Source organism: Hippoglossus hippoglossus, chromosome 11, assembly GCF_009819705.1.
Source record: "Hippoglossus hippoglossus isolate fHipHip1 chromosome 11, fHipHip1.pri, whole genome shotgun sequence".
Taxonomy (NCBI): domain Eukaryota; kingdom Metazoa; phylum Chordata; class Actinopteri; order Pleuronectiformes; family Pleuronectidae; genus Hippoglossus; species Hippoglossus hippoglossus.
In genome coordinates this window covers 15192544-15215439 of record NC_047161.1, presented here as the reverse complement: position 1 = coordinate 15215439, position 22896 = coordinate 15192544, and the positions used below count along the sequence as shown (strand labels likewise).

Below are 22896 nucleotides of genomic sequence, written 5' to 3'. Positions count from 1 at the left end.
TAATGCTAGACTTTGTATTCTGCATCAGTTATTGATTTAAGCTAGCACACACTCAAACACTCTGATGAGGGCAGTGGTCATCCTTTAGCACTTAAAGGTAATGTTGGTAAGTTGTTCCTGAAAAGACAAAGCTCTCGTAGGAATGTAAGAATAAAATGATTGGTTGGCAAACCTGTCTGTTACTTAGATAATCGGAGACTAAGACTGATGCAGAGACGATAGTCAGAAGTAGGAATACCAGTTGCAGAAAGGTCGGCTTCCAGCAGCTGTCAAGCAGTGCACCTTCATGTGTTTTAGGGGGCGTGGCTTTGATGAGAGAGCCAAGGGAGGGGGTGGGATGTATGGGTTGTGTTTTTCAAAATGTAGCTGTGGAGGTAGCTGGGAGAGCACCTGCACCGGAGGATCAATCAGTGCAGGTGAGAGCTGTTAGCTGATTGATCCTCAGGTTTAAAAGGCAGCAGCGGAGCTACTTCAAAGACACTTAGATCACAGACACAAGAGTGACAGACACAGAGCCGAGCCAAGAAACCAGCAGAAAGTGCTGGTACATTAAGTTTAGAGTTTTGTGTTGATTTAATAAAGTATGCTGAAAAGCACCATGTTTGTCTCTGGCTGTGTGTGGGAGAGCCCTGTGGCATCGACGTTTGCCACAGTAGCCTGTGCTTTCAAGCGTTTCCAGTATATTCAACCCTAGCTCTAAGCAAAGATACATCAGAGTGATAAGTAATTGTATTATTCTTACTTGTTGTCTCAGGGGGTGTTATTCCGCTCGTCTGTTGTGCTCCTCCAATTGCTCCATTTCCTTCGACACTGTACTCTATCCTTCCTGAAGAGGTGGGATAATGCTGTGAAGGACTGATGCTGCCATGCGCTGGCTTCTTTGCGACCGGTGGAGGGACTTTGTCACACTTCACCCCACCATTGGAGAAAGTGGCAGCTCTTGATTGGTCAGACACCTGCATGAGCTCGGCCGCTAAGCTTTGCTTCAGACTTGCCTGAGCTTCAGACGAGGTGGCAGCTGTAGTCTCTATGACGACCTTTTTTGTGCTCCTGGAGAAGATGAAGCTGGCTGTAGAGGCTGGGGACATGTTTATGTCATTTCCTTCAGGTGATTTGACAGACACAGCTCCTGGTTCACTCACACAGCTGTATGTCGGTGATCTCACACCCAGTCTGGATGGAAGACAATCTCTTGACGACATTGCTGCAGTTTTCATTCGTATGGCTTCCTGTAAGCGCATGGAAGGGCTGTTTAATGTCCCAGAGGGAGTTTTTACTGTCTGAGTTGGAGATTTTAGAGACAGAGACTTGCGGATGGGCTTTTGTGGAATATTTTGATGTCCTGGGATTGAGACTGGGCAACTCTCCTGAACTGGAGCTCCCTGGTTTGTTAGTTTGTCCTCAGACGAAGTGTTTACCTGATCTTCAGTAATGTTGACTGATCTGAGGCGAACCATCTGAAGCAGGGAGGGGGTGACAAGTGGTATATTTGCATCCTCTTTAGGGATGGGAGCACCTTTGTGGCGGGAAAGTAACTCCTTGCTCCTGGTGTCCCGGTTTGCTACACTGGGCTGCCTCCTGAAATTAACTCCATGGGTTATATTCTCTGCTGGTAGAGGAGGGGCTACTGGGACTATAATTGGAGTTTGGGTACTGACGGGTGGCCCACAGGAAGACTGATCTTCAGTTTTAAGAGAGTCTCGCCTCAGGAAAGTGCTGGAAGGAACTAAAGCTGAGACTGATACAGTGTTCTCTGCTCTTGTAATTGGTGGTAAAGGAGGTGCCTCCACTGGTGGAGGTGGGGCACTATCTGAAACAGATGAAATGTCCTGCACTGGTTTGCAAGAAATCTCATCAACACTGTTAGATTCTGAAAGTTGCACAACAACCTCTGGTTTGCTGTCTTCTACTGCTGATTGTGCAACAGCAACAGGCAAATCAGAACTTTCTCCTTGTACTGATGTCCCACCTTCGCTTGAATCTGTGTTTGTCTCTCCAACTTCCTCTGCAGCCAAGGTAGACTCATTAAGGACGTCCAGCTTTTTGACACAACTGTCCATCACATCTTGCACATCTGTTACAAATGGTGGCGGCGGAGGAGGAAAATCTACCTCATCTCCTCCTTCGAAGACTGAGTCCCCTTCCAAAGGAGGTGGAGGAGGCGGCCAGCAAGACTCAACAGCTTGGGTCTCCTCCTGTACCCTCTGTAATTCGCCTGGTGGCGTAGACACTGATGAGGGTGGGGTTTTTCTTGAGGGAGGCGGTGTGGGGTGGTATGGTGGGGGAGGGGTATGTGGTGGTGAGACCTTATTAACTTTGGGGACTTCTGCAGAAAGTGTCTGCATGGATGGGACCTCATTTCTGTCTATCTCAGCATCGCTCTTCTCAACTATATCCGTAACCCCATTCTGTGAGGAGGTTGCAAGTTTCTCAGCAGCCAAATTAACTTCTATCGTAGTTCTACTCATTTCCTCTTGTTGTCTCTCTACCGACTGCTCTGTTGACAGCAGTTCCTCGCTTTGCAATATTGTCGAGGGTTTCTTCATCACAGGAGGGGGAGCTTTCTTTGGAGTTGTCTCCTGATTCTTGGGGCTCTTCACTACAGTGCTACTACTCTGCTCTTGTCTCTGAACATCTGCACTTGCTTCTACCCCTTCTATTTCAGCACCTGGACATTCCCCCTTCTCTTGCTCCTTGTGGACATCTTTGGGATCTGTTGCTATCAATGTCTCAGGCTTTGCTTCACTTTCTGACAGTTCCAAGACAGGTTTGACTATAGCTGTCTGTTTTTCGACTAAAACTTGCATCTCCTCTCTGGGTTTATTCTGGGTTCCTACCTGTTTAACTGTGCTTTCTAGTATCTTTGGGGGTTTGTGGGTGTCTTTGCTTACACTGGAGTGGGACCCACAAAGGAGCTCAAAGGTCCGTCTGTTGTGTACCCATGTCTCTGGAGGAGGAGGGCATGGTGCTTTGACTTTGGGAGGTGGTGGAATGTTCAACAGCTCACTGAATTCTACTCTCAAATTTGATGAATTGTTATTTGGTGCAAGTTCATTTGTTGTAACTGTGGGTGAAGTTCCCTGTGGAGGAATATTTTGGCTACTTGTGGATACATCTGGATGTACTGGCTCAGATGTACCGGATGATAGAGAGGTGAGAGAGGAGGAAGGCGAAGCTGCTGAGGATGAAGCCCGGGACATTGATCTCTCTGGTTTGATGGGTTTCTTCTGTTTTTCTGGGGAGGTTGGAGAGATACCTTTAGGGGAAAGCGTTGGAGTTCCACTCTGGCTGGAGTACCCACTGGAAGGGGACATGGTCCGTTCAAATTTCCCGATTTCTGAGGGAGCTTTCTGTGGGGAGGAGCTCCTGGATTCTGACTGTGGCTCTAGTGGCCCTTCAATCTCTTTGGAAGAGGCCTGTGTGGGGCTCACAGGACTGGAGGAAACATCTAGAGAGCTGGACCCAGTTGAGTTCGATAGCATGGTGGGGACCTTACTGGCACCAGAGACCGATTTCATCTCATCATTTGCTACAGTGTTTTCTGTAGCAGTTTCCACCTCTCCGGACAATGAGTCATTAAGATCTTTACTTTCCACAAGAAACCTGGAGCTGCTCTTGATCTTGTTACTATGGAGAGAGTTTGTTCTCTGTGGAGGTGCCGGGGGTTGCTTGGTTTTCATAACTGAAAGACTACGAATGAAATTACGCTTGTTCTTTGCATCCTCCCCAGCAGTAACTGAACCTGATATGCCAGACTCTGATCCTTGAACTGTAACAAGACTTTCACTTTTACTATTGATGCTGCTAATCCCGCTACCTGAACTACACAGACTGACATGGTCTTGATCTCCACCAGAGTGCTGTTGGCGGCTTTCCTGTCCATTATGACACACTCTATGGAAGTTATCACTGCGCGTGCTCCCCTTAGAGGATACAGGGGAGGAGTTTGAAATCATGGTCTTTGAAGACTGTGACATGCTCCAGTTTGACCCTGAAGTCAACATGGGCATCTGTGTGGAGTCGTTGAAGGAATGGTCAGTCTGGAAACCATCACCATCTGATCTTCTGGATAACAAAGGGCTGACTGATGACTCTCTGGATGCGAGGCTGCTTTTGCTTACAGTGCAAACGCTACCACCACGGAGGACACTGCTGCAACGGGTCCGACTGATGCTGCGGTCTATCTCTATGACCTCAACCGAGGCTGGCAAGACCGCATTAGGGATGATTGTAGACAAATACGTGGCCTGAGGAGATATGGACATCACTGGACCCTGTAGAAAAAAAGGGTTTTATAGTAAAATCGTATAAATAGTCAAGACAGAATAATCCAAGACACTGAAGACTGAAGTCTCAGAGGAATAACTCTTGAATTTATTCTTTACTTACAGCCAGGTTTTGTTCTTACCTGGGGTTCTTGGAGGAAGCTGAACATTGTTGAAGGACAGAAGGAGGAGGAATTGGTCATGTGAGGTACTGCAAGGGACTTGGGTCTCAAAGCAGATGTGTGGTAGAGATGGGAGCCCTGGTGGTTGAGGGGATGCTCATCCTGGTACATAGCCTGAAGGTGCTTCCTAAACAGCAGTTCATCTCTGGATGCCTGTTAAAAAGTGGATAATTCCCTTTTTTAAGTAATTTACCAAAAAAACTAAAACCTACATTACATTGCATGTTAAAACATATTGATAAATAAATAAATTATTCCTGTTTGAGCCTTTTACTGTACCTCCAACTCCGAAAGGTGAACTCTCGCTCCTTCTTTATTTGCTGCCAGATTCGATCCATCAAACGTAGGAATGATAACAACACCTGATTGGCTGTCAGTGACCTGCCCATCATGATTTGTGAGCTGAACAGAAACAAGTGGCTGGAAGGTGGAGCTTCTGTGCAGTGCTGGAAAGATGGTGCGTCATTGTCAATAACATGTTTCCCACAAAGAACACATAATGTCTTATTATGCAAGGTCGATGCTAAAAACCTACCAAGCTCTTTCTGGACCTGGTTGGGAATACCCATGATGGTGGTCCTCCTGCTTCTCTTCCTGCTCTTATCTAATCTTTTCACTGGATTCAGGGGCTTAAAGGTAGAACCTGAAAAATTCAAAATTTTAACTGAATTTGAGGAGGGTTATTTTATTCCAAACAGAAAAGTGTATTTGGCACAGGAGATCAGATTGGTTAAATAACTGGAGCCTTGCACAATAATGCATTGAAACCCAGCTTGTGGAGAACAGATTGTCTTAAGGATTTAAAAAAAGGATGTTTGAAATATGATAGGAATACTAATGACGGTTGTTGCATGCGGCACACAGAAAGACATGCTTTGCCTCCCAGCTGAGGGAGATATGCAGAGGCAGCCGCGGTGCTGTCTTCAGATACTTATAACTTTTGAGTTACCAAAAAATAAATAAACCTACAGTTGTGTGTATGGGTGTGTGTGAGAGTGGGTGTGCATGTCAAGTCCCTCTTCCTTTGATTTCACACCATAACTGCAGAGCAACCGAAACAGCTGGGAATGAGATGTGCATGCCAAATAAGTAACTGAAAGTGCTTTTACAAGTACTATGATTAATTTGTATTTGCATTAGATGAATGAAATAAAGACGTTTCCTGTCTACACACACAGACACACACTTATTTGTACTTCTATCTTAGTGAGGACACTTATTGGCATAATGCATTCCCTAGCCCCTAACCCTAACCATCCAAATTAAATGCCAAACCCTAACCTAAACCTTATTCTAGCCCTAATCCTAAAACCAACTCTTAACCCCCAAACAATCCATTAGAGGTGGGTCAGAAAGTGAAGACTGGCCAAAACCTCCTCACTTTCCCAAAATGTCCTCACTCCGTAGGTTGTAAGCTCAAAATGGTCCTCACAAAGATAGCTGTACAAGAGGACACACACACACACAGAGCTGCTGTTTACCTTGGCGGGTGAGCATAGGCCTCGTCGACACAGAAGAGGTTACTGTGGTATCAGTATTCCCGGTAGTGGCTCTTGACTCCGAAGAGCCACCTCCGTCCTTGGAGCTGATATCCTGCTCTGGACGGAGGGTATCTGCGGACTGCAGGGGATACACACACACACACACACACACACACACACGCAGACACAGCAGTATTGAGTTAGGTAGCATTCTTGTGTAGGAAGTGCAGGTAAAATGATCCACAGAGGTCTGGCTCACTTACAGAAATGCTTTCATCGTCAGCAAAGTTCCCTCCATTTTTGTGCTCTGTGTAAAACAAACAGACCAGTTGAAGACACAAAATCTGAACACACTCACACACTCACTATCATAGTTAAAAGGTGGAATCCATAAACAGCCATCGCCAAACTTTAATCCCATTGATAGTAATAAATATGATGTCTAACACAACAGAAACATATTCCAGTACATGAATGGGTGTGTTTCCTAAAGACCCGGTCAATGTGTCTGACCTTCCTGCTGTAATATCTTCAGTCCCTCCTGAGCCTCAGTGTGCAGGTCCTCCAGGTACTGTGGTCTGCTGCCCTCGATGAAAACATTCTCCTGGTGGTGCTGTGACGTCTTGTAGTGGACAGCCAACCTCTTCTGCTCTTCATTTCCTTTTGGGCCAGCTGTTGGGATGAAGGAAAAAGTTGGTTGACTAATTTGAAGGGAAAAGGGGTTACTTTCGTTTTGCCTTTTGAAGCAATTCATCAGTTAAGTTCAAGTCATTCAAGTCTCTCAACTTCCACTTCCTTGCCCTCTTACACCTTTTACACCAACACAAACCCAGACACATGCTCAACAAGTGTCCTTGCACCTTGCACAAACTTTGAACAGCTTTACTGTGAATCCTCTCCCACCTGTTGCGAGAGCGAGTCCGTTAATTGCTGCACGTTTGACACAGGACACTTTAAATCTCCTCAGCTGAGCAGTTTGAAGGGCAGACGTCCAAGCCTGGCACTCAACAGTAAACTAGTGCCTGGCTAATCTCCTGCAGTATCGCTCTTCTTTGCTAGTCCCTTGGGGGATAAGATAATCTGGACGGTCTGCAAGTAAAGATGCCACTAGACCACCTGCTGCAGGACCTACTTTATGGGAACTGGAGTGGGTTCTCCATTCATGCTGGCCGTACTTATTGTAAAACAGCAGCTAAACTTAGAATTAAACGTTAGTAAAAGCCAGATTGCTGTCAAGTGTCAAAGCTTGCAGGTCCAACTGATGCTTCGTACCTGCCAGCTTAAGTTTAGTTAAATCAAAATACAATGTTGAGTTGTAAAGAAATGCAATGATCTAACCTTTTCTGGAATGGTCAAAACTCTGAGGGTGTCTATGTACTTTCAGTCATAAAACAGTCGAGAGGCCATACTCCATGCAGTGAATCAAGTGTAACATGATGGGTCTCAATGTTGAGAGCACGACCTGGGGAAGATCGTTTGTGTAAAGTGGCTGTTAGCTAATCAAAGTCCTGTGACCGGTGTCCGCTTTCCCGCCTTTGTCACTTTCAACACTGGCTCTCAGTCTGACCTGGTTAGGTAATACTGTGTGAGTGTGGATGCACATATTGTAGAAGTGTGTGTGTGTGTGTGTGTGTGTGTGTGTGTGTGTGTGTGTGTGTGTGTGTGTGTGTGTGTGTGTGTGTGTGTGTGTGTGTGTGAGGTATCAGACACTCCCACCCCCAAGATCCTTCCAGATTCACACAGGTGAGGCGGCCCAGACACAATGCCCACTCCTGTGTGTGGCTGTGGGAAATCTCAGGTCATTGTGTGTCGAAGAATTCCCATTAAAGAACTTAAGGGAAGAAGCGTTGCACACATACAAGGTGTTGTAACTATCAGTTGTGATTAATTGGAGAAGAAGCCATCCCTTAGGTTCTGCCAAACCCCTGCGGGAGGTTTAGGGCTTTGGGTTGATTAAGACGATCGCCAAAAAATCCCTTAAGCTCATTATCTCATTAGAGAGGACCACATAATTGCACTCAAGGCTAATTCTTGCATGTCAGTGTATGTGCATATGTTTGTGTGAGACAGACACAATGACCGACACAAGAAATCTGCAAATAACATAATATTATAATAAAAACACACAACCAATGGATCACCTCATGTAGCCTCAACAGCACAAGCAAAGTTTCTTGAGCGTGGAAAAAGTCAACAAACTATAAACCAACCATGACAGCGAGTATTAACGTCACATTCACCAGCGCTCATTTCTGTCAGCACACTAAAGCCACAGGCTGACAGATTCCTCCACGTGAGTCAGCACTCACCCTTCTTCTTGAAGACAGACAGCAGAGAGTGGATGCTCTTCCTCAAGTAGACCACCATGCCTACACTAGTGCCATAGCAGGTGGAAGGTAAAAAGATTGTGATCAATAAAAGCAGAATCCTACAGTCCTCCTTGTGTCACTTGTGAGGAAATATGTCACAGTGAAGATCCTGATGCTCTGAACGTCCAAGGACAGAAAAATTATTAAAAAATAAAGCAGAAAGTCTGAGGATGACTGAGGATGATCAGGAACGAGAAGCTCTCCTCTCCCCCCGCTCAGTGTGTGGGTGACTTGGGAAGGACATGTGCACAATTAGATCTGCTTCCAGCCAAAGCAGCCTGTCCCAGCTGCCTTATCCCTGAGTCTGATACCCTCCCCCCTCTGTTCTCCCTCCCCGTCTCTCTCTCTATTTTGCTCTGTCGCTCACGGTGGCTCTTTCTCTTTGCAATTCCCTCTTTTTGTCAAGGGAAGAAAACCCCTCACCAGCAGAACGGCTGTCAAAAGTTTGGCTTTCAGGAGGCATCCATCCCCACGTCTCTCAACAAAGACAAACACAATTGTGCTTATATAATATATATTTGCTTATATTTTTAGGTTAAAATAAATTTTTAGAGCCATTTGAGATGGTAGTTGGGAAAAAAAATAAATTGATGGGTTTTCCCCATTGGTTTCTGTTTGTTTTGGTTCAGCACGACAACACTTAGGTTAATATGGAAGATACACTGTATATCTTGATGTAAACATCTGCCAAGGAGGTTATGTTTTCCTTGGCATTTGTTTGTTTGTTAGCAGGATTATGCAAAAATTACTGGATGGATTACCACAAAACTTGGTGAAAGGATGCGATATAGGCCAGGGAAGAAGGCAAAACATTTTGGTGTGCATCCGGATCAGGAGGCAAATAATAAGTGAATCTTGATGAAAAATATTAGACATATATAGCGAACTGATATCTCTGAGTGAGCGAAATTTGGTGGAGCTTGATTTAATTTAAGGGGACAGATGGGCCTTGGTGAAGGCTTGTGCTCCATTGAGTGCCATTCTAGTACAAAGATGTAAATGTTTTTCATAACTATGTCCTCAATATGATAATTTAAAGAAATACACACCTCTTTGTGTTCCCTGCCAACGCTTCCAACTTCCACTTCCTGATGTAGTTGAGGCTTATAAAGTTCTATTTGTCATTGTCTCCTCCCTAATTAAAGCCTTCAGCAGCGTGCATCCGTCTGACGCCCTGTCTCTTCATGTGAGTGCCACAGGGGCTGCGTTTGACAGCAGAGGTTGCGTCCTCACAGTGAAAAAGCTAAAACAACCCATCCAATGCACTGTTCTTCTCACCCTCTTCTGCATCGCATGCATCACTTTCTCGAGGGATCTTCCTCACCCCGTTGTCCCTGCCAATCTCCCCTCCTTCACATCTCTCCCTTCTTCTGCCTTTCTCTTCCTGCCTGCTCCTTAGCCTTACAGCCACAGAGGTCTAGTTTGAGTTATAAATAGCTGACATAGCCTCACTTCATCATCTCTAATGGTGTGTGTGTGTGGATAAATTCAACGCCCCTACTAATGTTTCCTGCCAAATTGCAGAGGGTATGAACTACAACAAGGGTTTGGAAGAAAAAAAGTGAAAAAGTCTATTCAGTGCCAAACATACAAACTGGTGTTGTGTCCCAGGATTATTTCCCTGGCGCAGCAGCATCAGCACTTTGATCCACTTGCGCTCTGAATGGGTATTTATTCCCAATAAAGTGGCAGCAGGGGGCTACAGCTGGCCTGCATGCACCCGGACCAGCTGGAGGGCAGCAACACGATTACTTTTACTCATGCTGCACCAACACAGGACTCCTGGCACTTGAAAACTGAAGCGGCATTAGAAAACCCTTCTTCAGTGAAGAAATCTCCGCCCCAGTGTCCAGAGATCAGACTGACCGGCCCAGGGTGCTGGCGGTGGTTCAGCCTCCTGGTCAGCCAGGGCTGAGCTCAGCTGAGGCCTTCAGGAGAGCAGCTTTAGACATTGGAGCCCTGCCAGAGGCTTAATGCTGCCAGTAGCTTAACCTGTCCATCTCTTCATCTTACACTCCCTTGCTCCTTGATGGTTTTCCCTCTATCAGCACTCCTCCTCTCCGTCCGTCAGTCTTACTACATTCTAAAACCACGGCAAATCTTAAAGGATCCTCTGGATGACGTCACTCAGGCGACTCATATTCATCATCGACTCATATTCATCATCTCCTAATCCATATTAATTTCTGTGAGACGGTGGACCAATGTGGGACATGTGGGAGCTTATGTGCATGAGAAAACCTCTTTGTTTCGTGGTGATGTGGCCCTTTAAGATCCAAATACTCCCTTTCTCCAAAACTAAATCCATCCACACCCAGTCCCCTCAAAGCAGACCTTTACTAAATGCCAATTTTGGGGGTCTCTGGGGTGGCATCTGTACCCCCCCTGTTGTTAACCAAGACCCCTCATATCAATATTCATTAGATGGCTCTAAGAGACACCATCTGGTCTTGGGGGAGAGGGCAGAGGGAAGCGAGGGGTTTCAAATGCCTTTGATTCAGTGTGCACAACAAACCATTCCACAGCAGAAGCAAAATAACACAGGGCATGAGAACAGAAGAAAGTAACATATGATAACATCATGCTAAAGTAGATTCCTAAAACTCACACTTTAACCTCCACAGTTTCTGTGTAACGCCAAAGATAATATCAAAATTCACCTAAAACGAGAATAGACGAATTGTGACCAGGTCAAACAGCCTGTTGACGAACAGACCATGAAAATATACGGCTCATTAGTTAGAGCCACAGTTCAAATAAATAATAATGGTAATAATTGAATGTACCGTTCTCTTTCACTGATTCACATCTCATGTTGTGGATTTCCTGGAATCTTTGTGTAGCCACATTTAAACTGTATGTGGTACAATAAAAGCAACAATTTGCATCTGTATTCTTTTGTTTTCATGCCAGATTATTTTGTGCTTTCTCCATTTTTCTCTCTTAAGTGGCAGAACACAAAACTTTCCATTCATAATACACTCCCTTAATAAAAGGCTCATAAAAGACACTTTAAAAAGGGAATAGAGAAAGTCAGTGTAGGAGAGGTGGATACTATATCGTTACTTTTGGTCCCATGTGTGGGTCAACTACAGCCATCATTATGTAACTCAATGGAATCTGATGTTAGAGCTCCTGAAGCCTCCTAGATGCCCACTTCTTTCAAACCTCACAGAGCTTCTCTTCAACAGTCTTCAGCTGCATCCACACTAATACATTTTCGATTTAAAATGCATCACATCTGCTGAGGAGAACTTTGGAAACGCTGCTGGTCTCGTTTTGGTTTGAAACCTCCGGGGCTACACTGTAGTATGGAAACAGAGACTTTTGGAAACAATTTGCTTCCTGATTGATGAAAAGATTGCTGATTACTTTCAGTAAAAACAGTCCAAGAAAAGAAAACCTGATGTGTTACTCCACCAAGGCTCCATCCCACAATGTCTCTGGCTCCAGCTCAGAGTTATTTGTTCTACCTTTGGAAACCTCCTCCACAGCCACAGATGACATTATACATCTAAGTTTTTTATGAGTAATGTGTAACCCACCACACCCATTTTAAAATCTGGACAGAAATGACTTCATATAAGATGCTGACCATTTAATAAAAGGCAAATTTATCAGTTTTACCAGACCAGACAAAGAAAGACCTCATCTCTCTGAGGAGAGTTCTCATAGAAACACTGATCCATATCAACACTGTCATTGCTCATACACACCCATATTAACTTCTTGCTCTACAATAGTGCTACATCAATTCAAGTATGAGGCTGCAAAATCTGATGAGGATGTTTACTGTAGATACACAGGCCCGGCTCGGACTGATGTCAGACACAGAGCAGCTAAATGTAAAATATGACTCCCAGTGGACTGACCAAGCCTCAACCCTGACGCTAATACACACACACACACACTCACACACACACACTTAGTGGAAAATGTAATACTGTAACCACATGATGAGCATTAGCTCATCTCATGTCCTCAACTCACCCCCCACTTACTGTTCAGGAGAGGAAGGAGGTAAACAGAGAGAGAGAGAGCTGCTCTGCCTTTGTCATAGCCTCACTGACACAGAGGCCACTGGACCATGAGCAGTTACAGGGTTTCCACTTCCTGGCCGGCTAAACTTGAAAACAGCCACCATGTGTATACATTAGTGGGTGTGTGTTTCAATAGGTACATGGGGTCATTAGAAACAAACAGTGGGGACACGTGGGGAGGCAGGGACAGGGGGTGGAAAATGTGTTTTTTTTTCTCTGGAGGAATTAGAAAATGGTATGATTGTGCAAAACCTTTACTATCTCATATGAAACCTAGTCAGCTGCTAGGATTTGTTGTATTATGACAGTCTACAACACCACCTTTGACCCCTTCACTTCTACTCAAATAACTACAGACACCAAACTAGCTACTGCATCAAAATGGATCACATTATGACAAAAAATGGCCACTGTTGAATACGCAAAGGTGCTGCGACAATTCTTCACAGATACTTTTCTACTTTTCTTACACAACTCTTCCACCACAACAGGAGGATGAGGAGGCCACAATCCATGTGATGTGAGTGACTGTGTATGTAGCATGTGTATTTAATCACAGATGACGGGTCAGGTAATTGTGGGTAACAGGTCGGATCAAAATATACAATTTCCCCGACATTATTTAAAATGGGTTTAGACAACAGCATCTGTAGTGATATCAGCAGGTAAACAGCGGTGTCTTTGTCTGCTGACCACTGATGATTTGCCGCAGTTTCTTTCTCTCCCAGTCGCTCTTTCCATCCCTGTAGACGAAGGTAATGAAACTGCCAGAGTACAGGAAGAGAGGGTTAAAATGTGACCAGCAATAAACCTCCAATCACCAAACACACACGCACACGCACACGCACTCACACACACACACACACACTCACACAAACAGGTACCATTATTCAGCTCATTGCTTCTCCCCTGATTTGTATTCTATGACCGCTGTGGTGGACTTGACTTACGAGCCTCTCTACATTGGGTGGTGTAGTATTAACCGGGTGGTGCAGGATGCAGGCTAACCTCCATCCTCCATGTACACAGCCAGTGGAATATTTCACGCATCCTGTATCATGTTATGATAGTATCTCTCGGTCTGTTAAGGTGGCCTGCTCAGAGACTAATATGGGGAAAAATTGAGATAAGGCTCATAACTCACTGTATTTATCTGATGAGAGCTAATGGTAGTGGATAGCGCATAAAAAGAAAATGCTAACTTGTAACAACAATCCAACACGGTGGAGGAAGGTGACTGAAGAGGGACACAGGAAACAGGAAAATAAGGAGGGGGTGGTGTTAAATTACAGAGTAAAGTAACTGTCAGGTTATGTGGTGCATTTGTGTAAATGGGTGCTCAGCACATAGATACAATAAATACAAGTATCAAAGTGATGCAGACCATCAGACAACTGATCCTAACACAGAATTACAAGTGGCACAGTTGTTAGTGCTGTTTAAAACATCACTGCATTCATCCATTCATTACCTATACTGCTTATTAATGGGGGGATGTAGGGGGCTGGAGCCATTCCCAGCTGATATTCAGTGAGAGGTGGGGTACACCCTGGACAGGTCATTGCAGAGCTGCATTCAGCATAATCTAAACTGGTGATGGTTCAGATTGTACTGTATAACTGCTTTCAGACATGCATTTAGCTGTGGACATTTTCCAGAACTTTTGCTGCCAGCCCCAAAGAAAATGTCTGGAAAATGTCAATGTGAGAAAACAGCAGGAAATTGTCGGTAAGTTGGTGTGTTGATGACGTTTCTAACCTACGACTGATGCAAAACTGAAAGAATATAAATGTCTAAGGATGAAAAACAGGTGTTAAAAAATGTTGACTTGGAAAGACGAGATTCAAGAGGTTTTGGTGATAACGTCCGACGCTGGTGTCAAACTGCAGAAAATGTCCAGACCGAACCTACCTTAGTTAACCTCACCTCACCTAACCTAACCTCACCTAACCTAACCTAACCTAACCTAACCTAACCTAACCTAACCTAACCCTAGTGTCTCATTTCTTCATCAGAGATCACTCCTGTATTTGCTGTAGTTCTTGGCCCGAACCTGGAGCAGGTTGTAAACCCGAGCTTACACTCTGCAATGACACACAAACACAAAGCTAAACTTAGCTGCAGCAGCACTGCGATTAAAAATAGCAACAGTCACTCTTTTTGTAATTATCCATCTCTCACTCTGCCTCTCTTCTTCTCTCTCACAACATGATAAGGGGATTGTGGGTATTTTTCCTGGAGGAAGATGAGCCGTTTTTGATGCTTGTCGTTCCAACTTAAAAGCTTTTTGAGAGCCAAGCTGAGGGCTCTGTAAACACTCGCACAGATATGGCTGCCTCACAGGGAAGACACAGTTGACCCACTGTCCAGTGCATCCATAAACAGACTCAAAACAAGATAATAAGATTATTTGTTGCCAACTGGTGTGTGGGAGTGAGCATATGAGTCCCCTGGGTGACCCTGGGAAATTAGAGGGTACTGGGAGATACAAAGGCTTCCAGACAAAACTGCCAGAAAGAGTGTAAAGCAAACTGACAGAAACAAAAGAAACTATCTCCACTCATTAATAAAGTATTTCTAATACAGAGTCACAGAGACAGAGAACATTTGCAGTAAAACAAACACAATACATTAATTTATGCAACACAAACATGGTTTGTGAAGGTGTTTTTTGTGCAACAGGAAGATATAGAGTCCACAGGCAACAGCTGAAAATAGAAAGTGCTGCAGGTTATATGAGACCCTGTCTCCCTAATGGTTAATGGGCTCATTTAGTATGATTGATGAGTTAATGAGAGACCTACAGTTCCTGCACAGGCTCATCTCCAAGCAGGACAGGACAGGCCTGATGCCCTCAAGTCCGATTCCTCTGTCGGACCTATACATCCCTTTACAGAAATGTCAGACACACAGGACATTTCAGACACACAGGACAATTTCTGCAAAAGATTCTTAATTTTTAAAGTTCTTCCTGTAAACGGTCTCAAGTCTAAGTTTTGCACTAAGTCACATTCTGGTCTGTGATATCAGGTTAAGAAGTTAATCAGAATTTGGGGAAATTTTCTTTTTCACTTTCTCACCAAACTTGAGAAGACTAATAGTTGACCCAGCAGCCACTTACCAACTTACCTTAGCATTAAGACTGGAAACAGGAGGAGCCAGCTCATCTGACTCAGTCCAAAAATAACAAAATCCACTTTTATTATCACATTGAAACTTAACACATTTGATCTAATTTATTTAATTTGTAAAGTGATCAAAATTTAAAAATTGTGCTTTTACTGTGGGTTATGTCTTCCCTGTCTTTCAGTCTTAATGCTAAGCTAAGCTAACCATTACCTGGCTGTCACTTTATAATTGGCCTACTGATGAGGCATATCACCATAAACTACCACTGAGATGAAGACAAGGATGAGAAAAAAAAATCTCTCATGTTTAGCACCTGTTACAACTCCAAACCTCCTGGACTTTTTCTAATTTACAATAATACAAATACAAAATGTCACATTCTGGTCTGGCCACATCAGCCAATCAGAACGTGTATATTGTTTGAGTATATTTGACTTTCCTTGTGAGCAACATGTCATTTTATCCTTTCACACAAATCTCTTGAGATTGTAGAGATTTCCAGACGTGGTCTTCTCTGTGAGACAATCATCCCTTGTTCTTGTCTATACATGGACTCAGTTAACTCTGATGGAATAATCACATGTGATTCAGCCACTTACTGCTGGGACACTGGGGACTGGATATAGAAGCTGTTAAACACTGGAAAATATAACTGAGCAGCCAGAATGAAGTGCTTGCTCTGTCACCATGGAAATGTTGATGCTTTGCATCATCCTCATCATCATCCTCATCATTATCATTATCAAATATGCTGATGAAAAGGGAGGAGCAGAGTTCAGATGAAAAACAATTTGTCTGCCGAGTGCTGAGCAGGGAAGTGCAAGCGAGGAGACAAAGTGACAACTCTAGGTTTGTTTGACCGTGTGTGTCATCCAAATCACGCCAGACACATTAGGCCTGAACAGAAGTAGTCTGTTTTCAATACAAAGTACACATGTAACAAACAAACACACACACACACACACACACACACACACACACACACACACACACAAGCAGTGACAGTATTAGCGTTTGTGTTGATATAAGTGCTACAATGTGTGTAAGTGAGTTAAAGTGATTGAGAGCTGTGTGTGAGTGTGCGCGGGTCGTGCATGTTCTTGTCCTGCCCACAGAAAACAACAACTCATTCTGGCAAATGTGCTCCTTCATTAGTGTCGCACTCTTCCTCGCCACTCCTCCTCAGCGAAATCCCATTATGCGCGGCCAGTGAACTAAACCCTAAGCCTCTCTTCCGTAAACAAGTCTAAACTATTTTGACTGAATCAGTCTGAAAACACTTGTAAATTCGTGTGAAAAGACGACAGCGTGTTTGAGTAAACTCGCAGCCAAATGTTGAAGAACAAAAAAAAGAGGCTGGGTCTGGCTCTGGCTCGGCACCATCTGCTTGGCACAGACACACGGCTCGCCAGCGTGGCCTCTTTGCCTACATGAGTCCAACGTCTCCTGAAATCAGTAAGATGTAAAGTTAATGAGTTTAACGATAGATGTGGCTGGCATCCCCAGAGCATTATACTGATTGATTGCATGTATATGCTGACAGATCCATTTGAAATGTGCTTCTACTTACTCTTCATCTATAGGTAAATGCTGGTGAAATGATTCTACAGTATCATATAAGGGAGGTTCTGTATGGGAGAGTTTGATCTTGAAAAAATGATGATCAGAGATACAGTGTTTGTAAACCATGCTTTGCAAGAAAAAGTTTTAGGTTAGAAATGACTTGGATTACTAGTAAACAATTTGAGTGTCAAAACAAGAGGCTGCACAGGTTTAAGATGACAGAGTTATTGACCCGTATTGTCCCTTCCTTGAGTCCAAAGTTCCTATTCCTATTTATTTATTATTTAAGAGGTCGGCAGTTATTTCAAGGGAGATTTACATGTGTGACAGTACAGCTACACGGGTACACATCTCATTCTACATCAAAAGCTGCAGCTAATATACCTGAAAGAATTCCAGTGTTGAATATGGGATACAAGTGAGAATTTTACTGCTGATTAAAATGCTCATTCTGGAGCTTTTTTGACGTTGATAAAAATGATATTTTTAGGGAAAACATCTTAAATTAATAATAAATAAACATCTTAAGTAATAATTCATAAATACAGGAAGTATTTTTGTTGTGTCACTGGTGAATTATTTGTAAACACTCCTGATTTGATGGCAAAGTTCATCCAAACATTATGTTTCACTCCTGGCTCTCTAATCCGAGCCAGGACCTACGTCAGAAAGTGATTATAGCAGCCTATCAAACCAGGTTTATTTTTATCAGTGCCAGAATAAAAGCCCCTTTGACGGAGGGATAACTCAGTTTCAGTGAAGTTTAATCTGAGGTTTGATATCACTTTCTTGTCCATCAGCAGGAAGGACATGCTTAGCTAAGACTGTCACAAGCTTCAAATTACAGATTGGACACAGTGATGTGGGGAAGAGAAGCCTGCCGAGAGCAATAAAAGAGGGGTTTGTCCTTATTTCGAAAATGATAAACATCAAATCCAAGCCATGTCTATAATTGAAATATTCACCATTGAATAGCAAGGTCACAAACAGGTCTCCCTCTCTCTGTGTATGTGCTGTTTAATGGTATGATTTGGTGCTTTAATTCAATTTTGCTGGTGATGCAGGAAGCCACTGGACTGAGCCCCAGTACAGAGCAGTCCAAACACTGAGCCCTTTTAATACTGGAGACGGTGAGATCACTCCGATACGCTAAGGCTGCAGGAGATTTGAGCAGCGACATCGCTTGTACACATGGTCACGTCCACTGTTGTGTTGAAATCGTACATGAAATGATTGTTGTTCAAGCACAAAGTCCAGGGACACAACTTTAACACAACAAAAGAGTTCATTACTTCCCCCGTCACATGATATTGGAAACATTCATTCAAGATGTACTTCTTAAACTTAAAACTACATTGATTGATTGGTAAATACTCCTCCATGTTCACCCGCTGGTCTAAAACTGTCGATGTGAACGATGTTCAGTGGCTTTGCTATAACTTTTTCTCTGAAAACAGCTGCTGCTGCTGGAAAGTGTGTGAATCAAAGCAATGAGCTGAGAGACGCTGAAAGGCTCTGCAGAAATAAAAGGTTGAGCAGAGTCATTTGATCCATTGCATTTTTGCTAATGCAGCTTTAATTAATCTGAGGGTTATGGTGAAAGAAAATAAGATAATGAGGTGTTAACTGGATAACTGCCTCAGGTGGTAACTGGATAATTTTTAAAAATGAATAATGAGCTCAGCCCTGATCCTCAAAACAGGAATTCCTTCCCAGTGGCAGCTTAAGGTAAATTTGGGTCAGGTCATAAAACTGCAAACTTACAAATACTACACTTTGCTTCTACATGCATGAGACTTGCTAAAGGGCTGTGGATCGTTTAGATGGAATGATCCTAACTTGAAAAGTGTTTTAGAGAAGCCCTCCGATGACTAAAACATTTCCGATGCCACGTTTAGGACAAGAGCATGCAGACGAACCACAATTGCATGCTGCCAAAATCGCCCTTTCATTTAAAGAGGAAGAAAACTAAAGTTCCCACTGCTGAAGGGCATGAGAGGACAGGACGGAGGCGGGAGGTAATGATCTTCCCTTCATCTTCAAAGAACACTTTCGGTGCGACAGTTTGGTGCAACGGGCCAGAACATGATGTTAGAGGTGAAGAATTGACGACGACAATTAAAACAGGCAGGCTGCACTGCCCTTGAGGTCCTGAGAAACCTAATGTCACAGGAAGGAGGAGAGGCGTGATGAATGACAGGAGTTCTCACTGGCTTTAAACAGACCGAAGTCTCAGTACTTAGCTGCCAGCACAGAGAAAGGAGAAATTAGAAAGGGAAACGTGTAAATGCAGAGGTTGGTTAAGGAAACACTCACTCATTCCTCCTTATGTTGCGTGTCTTGTGGGAGGAAAGAGAGTGGAAAGGAAACGAAAAGAATGGAGGATATATGCAGTACATATACTGTTGAGATGTACTTTTGTGCAGGTATTACTTGCCTCCATGAAAAGGGGAGGAGAGCAGTGAGCTGCACAAAGAGCAACAGCATCAGAACATGTGAGATCAGGGATGGAAGACGTAACGGGGCGAGGTATAGGAGGGATAGATAGCAGAGGCGAAAAATCATCCCCCCCTTTATCCAGCTGTGTGTCTAAGCTCTCTGCGGGGAGTCCATGACTTTGACAGTTGCACGCGCTAAATGGGATCTTCAAACGAAAGACCAAGAAGAGAGCGTCTTAGCCCCGCTTACAGAAATCAAAAGGCTTAGGCGAGCCGTACCCAGCAGCAGAATAATGGAATACGGGACATCACACCCTGCACGAGACAGTCCTAATGAAAATGGAGGTGGAAATCCGCTGGCAGCCTTGTTCTTGAATTATACGGAGCGCTACACAACCTGCTCATGTCTCTTTCTTCTCTTTCTATTGTATTCTCTCCAATAAACTCACCTTCCCTCCCATCATCCCTCTCTAATTATGTCATCAGTTTTCATTTTTCCTCACCCACCGAATCCTTCACAGCCCATAAAGCCGCAATTTCTTCCCCATTTTTCCGTAGTCCGTGTAAATCTCGCTGTGTCCAAATGCAAATATCTTCCCTTCGGAATGCTGGAAGATGAATTACAAGCCAACGATCCAAGGTCAAAGAGATAAAGGTGGGGGGCACAGAGTGGAGTTCAGAGGAATGAGAAGAAGGGAGGAAAGACCTGATTTCAACAATATGTGAACCAATAATTCTAGTTCATAGTAATATTGGTTCATTAGTGGGATCATTCTGACTCGACTGCTTATTTCAATGCGGAGACACACTGGGCCAGACAGACCAGTGATGAAAGCCATGAGGCAGGGTGGACAGTTATAAGAAGGTAAGAAGAAACATCTGGAGACCCATCAGCTGCAATGCATGATTTTATAAAACTTCAAAAGAGCCAAGGAATGAAAGCATGTCAGCAGGGAGAGCCTGTGTGTGTGTGTGTGTGTGTGTGTGTGTGTGTGTGTGTGTGTGTGTGTGTGTGTGTGTGTGTGTGTGTGTGTGTGTGTGTGTGTGTGTGTGTGTGTGTGTGTGTGTGTGTGTCTGTGCGTCACTGAGCACCTGTGGATGCAGTAAAGTGAGTTCATACTGAGCTGATCTCCACTGTAGCCACTCTGTGCTCACATCACCAGATGAATAGGCGTCTTTGTGACATTCGAGCTCAGCTGGCAGCGTCTCAGCCACACAGCATATTGTGCCTTTTAACAGTTTGTGTGAGACGCATCCAACACTAATTGATTCTTGAGTTGTTAGTGTAATTATGCCGGGTCAAAAAAAGTTCAAATTGAAACATTTTAAAGCGTCAAAGTCCCATTTGCAGTTGCCAATAGGAACATTTATCCAGAATGTAGCTACAGCTACAGCTGGAGCGATTCCGTGATTCATCTATTAGTCAACTGAAGGGAAATTATCCTTAAATACAACATTTCACATTTGGATGCTCACATCCTCTTGTAAAATGAGCTGGTCAGTGACCAAGCAAAAGCCAATAGGAGGCGTGAGATAATGAACCAAACACTCCCATGGATGACCTTGACGGAAAAACAGATCAAGAGATGCAGCTCATGTGTGACGGCCAGTCGTCTCTCAGTCTGTGAAGTGTTCTCAACATGAAGAACCCCTCGGGTGTCGTGAAGGACACAAGGCAGGGGATCTGGTTTGGTGTGACCAAAACCACAGAGGTGACACATAGTATTTCAGGAAAGTAGTTCATGCTTCCTCCTGCTGCAGCACAGAGACCATGTACGTGCCTGTGTCTTGTTGCCTCTAATCCATTAACTACGATTTACTGGGACATAAATAAAGCCGACATGAAGTCAGCTTAGATCAGAATGGCAGCAACCTGAACATGTGTACAAAGGTATTCAACACATTGCACTCCTCTCTAACTCAATCTGGCTTTCCTTTGGGACAGTCATCTTGAAAAAGCCTCATTGAGCCACATTTTGTGATGCTGTGCAAAGTTGTGTGTTTGTGTGCAGGATGTGCGCCCATGCGTACGGAAATCGTCTGGAATGTGGGAATGCATTCACACCCCAGGTTTCTGAATAAACTCCCAATGAATGAGTCGGTGAATACGGGAGAACAGAAGACGGCGGCTGCACGCACTCGCATGGCCATCGACCACCCTGAGAGAGAATTAGTTCAAGATGTGTGTACGCTCACACAATAATTATCTACTATGAGCACCCACCATCTTTTCTCTACATAAACACACACACACACAAACACACCAACACAAACACACACACACCAACACAAACAAATGCCATCTAACCATAAGACTATACAATTAACATACAGCCCTAAAGATTCAGTGGGGCCAACTGTTTCCATGGTAACCAGGGACTAATTTCAGTCAAATGGAAATCTTGCATGAATTGAACTCGGCCTGATTGTTATTGCTGTTCAGCTCCAGCTAATGTCACTCATGTTTCATGCTGTCTACTGACTGTAAGCAGATAAATTCCATGGGTAATATTCTAATGCACCAACTCTGACTAATGGCCATGTGGCCATGGCGGCCGTCTGACGAAGAGAGGAAACACAGATGTCCGTGAGCAAATTGCTCTTTCAGCATCAGTTTGTCATTCAACAAATGATTTATATATTTCAACCTGAAGCAAACTTTGCCTCACTGACTCAGCTTTTTTGGATTTTCTGTATGTAATTAAAATCAAACTTAAAGCATGTGTTCCCAAGGAATATTTTCTACTGGGTGTTTATTAGTCTTGTAGCACGGTGGTTAACACTGCCATTGTCACAGTAAGAAGGTTATTGGTTAGAATTAGTCAGAGTTTTGCAGGTTATCTCCCTGTCTGTGTGGGTTTGCTGTGGGTACTTCCTTCCCCTGTCCAAACACATGCAGATTGGGCTTAATTCAACTCAAAATTGTCCGTAGGTGTGGATGGATGTTTGTCTCTATATGTCAGCCCTATGATAACCCCCGTCACCCCTGCCTCTCGCCCCAGGCCCCCCTGAAACCTTCAAAGGATAAGAAGTATAGATAAGGAATGGACGGATGTTAATTAGTAATCCTAGAGCCAGTCTTTGACCAAGCAGCAGTAAAGAATGTAATTAAATCATATGCAGTTTCAGTAAAATGATAAGTGCACAAAGTGAAATTAGATGCACAAGAACAAAAGGAAGATTAAAGTTGTCCTGGGTGCGGTGTTAAAAAAATTAACAGAAAACAGCTCAAAAAAATTAATATCAACAGCTTTATTGAGAGAGACAAATCTCAGTAGCACAGCGTTATCTGACAATCTGTCTGTGTCATTGTGAGCTTGTGTTAAACCTGTTATTCAGGTGGTTTTCGCTGCTTCAGGGACAATGATCAGCGTGGGAGAGCACTCTGTTTTCCCCTGCAGGTACAGTGGTCGGACAATAACAAGTCAG

At 43.8% G+C, this 22896-nt stretch overlaps 1 protein-coding gene across 5 annotated transcripts in view; it reads right to left on the bottom strand.

The window, feature by feature from the left end:
- Positions 1-22896, bottom strand: part of kiaa1522 (KIAA1522 ortholog) — a 36054-nt gene that overhangs the window by 1899 nt on the left and 11259 nt on the right. For 3 of the 5 annotated variants that reach the window (XM_034600428.1, XM_034600429.1, XM_034600430.1), the window contains 7 exons: positions 6442-6600; positions 6192-6235; positions 5929-6067; positions 4983-5090; positions 4727-4893; positions 4409-4600; positions 743-4274 (listed from right to left, as the gene is read on the bottom strand). In XM_034600428.1, coding sequence (XP_034456319.1) covers positions 743-4274; positions 4409-4600; positions 4727-4893; positions 4983-5090; positions 5929-6067; positions 6192-6235; positions 6442-6600 — 4341 coding nt within the window. Of the gene's footprint in view, positions 1-742; positions 4275-4408; positions 4601-4726; positions 4894-4982; positions 5091-5928; positions 6068-6191; positions 6236-6441; positions 6601-8237; positions 8505-22896 lie in introns of those variants that run through there. The other 2 variants (XM_034600433.1, XM_034600432.1) reach the window with 2 other exon arrangements.